The sequence below is a fragment of the Pundamilia nyererei genome, unplaced genomic scaffold, assembly GCF_000239375.1.
Source record: "Pundamilia nyererei isolate P.nyererei 1_Seehausen unplaced genomic scaffold, PunNye1.0 scaffold00139, whole genome shotgun sequence".
NCBI classification, from domain to species: domain Eukaryota; kingdom Metazoa; phylum Chordata; class Actinopteri; order Cichliformes; family Cichlidae; genus Pundamilia; species Pundamilia nyererei.
The window spans coordinates 742,163-745,297 of NW_005187540.1; the positions used below are offsets into that span (position 1 = coordinate 742,163).

At 49.2% G+C, this 3,135-nt stretch overlaps 1 protein-coding gene across 1 annotated transcript in view; it reads right to left on the minus strand.

The window, feature by feature from the left end:
- Window positions 1-1,565, minus strand: part of aldh5a1 (aldehyde dehydrogenase 5 family, member A1 (succinate-semialdehyde dehydrogenase)) — a 6,558-nt gene extending 4,993 nt beyond the window's left edge. The window contains exon 1 of the mRNA XM_005744134.1: window positions 1,012-1,565. Coding sequence (XP_005744191.1) covers window positions 1,012-1,302 — 291 coding nt within the window. The 5' untranslated portion in view covers window positions 1,303-1,565. The remainder of the gene's footprint in view (window positions 1-1,011) is intronic.
- Window positions 1,566-3,135: the final 1,570 nt, after the last annotated feature.

Here is a 3,135-nt window from a genome sequence, read left to right on the forward strand (position 1 = left end):
CCAGTAGGGTAAAGTGTCTTGCTCAAGGACACAACGACCAGGACAGAGAGCCCGGGGGATCAAACCGGCAACCTTCCAGTTACAGATGTGCTTCCCACCCCCTGAGCCACAGTCGCCCCAAGTAACTAACTAAGTAATGAATTACTTTTGAAAATAAGTAATCAGTAAATTAACGGGATTACTTTTTGGGGGAAGTAATCAGTAATTAGTTACTGATTACTTTTTTCAAGTAACTTGACCAACACTGGCAGATACCTGCATTAAACACCTGCTGTCCACCAAACTCCGTTCAAATACGGCGTAATTGTAGTGTGCTGTCAGCGGGGAACCGCATCTCCTTACTGCAGCTTTGTTTTGAGACTGTTTAAGGGGCGGTGCTCATCTCGGCTCACGTGTCTGTCTCCTGTCTGCGAGTCATTCTTCACCTTTGATTTGTGCGCATCCGCTCCGAGTGGCGCGGCAGCAGGAAGACACTTGTTAAAGTTTGGGTTTAGTCTAAAAACGGATTTATGTGAATTATGAGTTAACCGAATAAACATTTCCAAACATTTAACGGTTACGAAAGCTGTTTGACGCCATACTCAGTCAATACTTATAATTTAAGGTAAATTTAGTTTTTTAGTGGAGTAGGGAGGGCGGAGAAGACCATGAAAGAAAGTTTTAGATTTGTGTGAAAATCCGTAAATCAGGTGGTTTCTGTGTTAGCCGTATTAAAGTCTGGCGTGTGTGTATAACATCTTTGAGATAAACTCCGTCAGTCAATGTCAATCATTTGCGTAAGAGTTCCAGGCTTTGAGTTGACTACGGAGGGCAGAAAGTCCAATTTAAACAGTGAAACCTGCACATATCGTAGTATCCGGTGAAGTTTATGACATCCGAATAAATGTCTGGCTTCTGTCAGTCGGGAAGATGCCAGCGTTGGGGTGTTTCGTTTAATTTTCAGGGCGGAAATGGGACATTAATTTTAAATAGTCGGTTTTTAAAGTGGAGTTCTGTGAGAGTGCAGCCTACCTTGGCCGTGTACTGCTTCCAGGAGTGAAACGCTTTGTACGCAGCGTCCACCGCCTGCTTGGCCTCCGCAGGGCCGCAGTCCGACACCCGGGCTATCTCCTGCCCGGTGGCCGGATCTAGGACGGGGAACACCGAGGCAGCGGAGATCCAGCGGCCGTCCACGTAGCCCTGCGTCCGTAGGAGCGGAGCGGAGACATCCAGGCTGTAGCTTCTGTGCATGGTGGCGGGCAGGCCGGGGAGGAGCTGCCGGAGGAAGCAGCGGGTCTTCAGCACGCAGACAGCAGCGGACATACCGGGGGGTGTGCAGCCGGGGAGCCGGACTCTATGCTGGATGTTTGATCCGTTCGTTCGCGCAGGTCTGCAGCTGGAGCCTCCCGCGGCTTTCCGTCGGTTTCAACCGGTGCGACAGTCACGTGACTCCGTTCAAACGCAGTGAGCCTTCCGCCCGGAGCCAGTGTTGCCAACTTAGCGACCTTGTCGCTGTATTTAGCGAGTCTTCAGGCCCCTTAGCGACTTTTTTTCTAAAAAGCGACTAGCGACAAATCTGGGGACTTTTTCTGGTGTTATTGGAGACTTATTTATGACGACTTTTTGACGTGAAAACGCGGATCGCTCTTACTCTCACCAAGCAGCGGTGCTGCGGTGGGCACCTCACCCGTGCCAAAGCGCTCACGGGCGGAGGACAGTCCTCCCCCAGCTGCTACCAGGGCAGGAGACGTTCATACCTGTGCATCCAAACTGCAAATGAATCGCGCATGAGCGAAGCCGCTGCTCCGCACTGACTGTAACGCAGTCAGTTCTTTTACTGTTGTGCTGTTTAGTGGATCACAAGGTTTAAAAGTACTTATAAACACACACTCTCACACACAGTAACTCCACCAGAGCGCCTATCTCGGGTCACTTTTGCCGGTCCAGGCCTGGATAAAGGAGCAGGGTTGGAATTGTGACATTAAAAAACAATAATTGCTAAAATAAATTTAATTCGTAGTTCTAAATAAACTCTAAATGCATTTAGGACGTTTTTTACTCACTTTGTCTCTTCCACGATGTTGTTTCTCTCTCCAACAGCGTAGGTTACAATTATATTAGCATGACCAATTATGCAAATTAGGCGATGACATCATTTGGCGACTTTTAGGACAGCCAATAGCGATTTTCCTTACTGAGGAGTTGGCAACACTGGCCGGAGCTCCCTGTCTCTGCCGGGGACAAGTTTGTTTTTAGAGGCGGGAGAAACACACATACCCACACCAGTACCATCATCACCATCATCATCGTCATGGTGGTAACATGATCAGAGGAACAAATAAAGGTGAAAAAGAGTGAAGCTCAGTGATGGTTACCAGCAGGTCTGAGGTTATGCTGATGATATTCTCTCTTCAGCCTCCATCAGCATCTCCCACCGTGGTCTATGAAGCCGAGCCAAGGCCTAGTGCAGCTGGCACAGTCTGAGAGAGGAGTCTCATCCACACTCCGAACCCACGGTGAAGAAGGTGTGCAGGTGTGTCAGGGACCTTCCTGTAGGAGGACAGGATGGTCTCCTCCCAGTCCAGATACACCTGCGCCCTGCAGCATCCCGATGTAGGAACTGGGATGCTGATGCTTTTGATCATGTGATGTTGTGTCCCGGCCCTTTCTTTCCTCCCCCCTCCGCCTCCCAGTAACAGCAGCCTGCTGTCACCCAGTCGGGGTATGACTGCCCCTCCCTCAGCGGCTCGGGCCCTAACCCAACACATTTAAGCTGCCAGACACAGGTACTGGAACCCTCCAGTGTGATCATGTCTGTGGGTTCAGTGGTGGGATCATCACCATGACAACCTTAGTCCAGATACACAAACATTGCAGCTTTGTTTAGCATTAGCATCACCACTAAACCAACACGACTTGCTTAAATTTGCCTGACAGCAAACCTAGATTGATATTAGGTATGTTATAAAGATAACACTTCCCATTGGTTCCTGAAAAGTGTTTGATATAAACAAAGATCCCGCCCCCCACATTGCAAAGTTATGACATCATAACAATGCGATTGATCCCTTGCATGGTTATGGTGATGTAGGAACAACACAAGCACTCTGGGCTCAGTGTTGCACCTTCTTACCGCTCAGTGCACACTGCAGCATC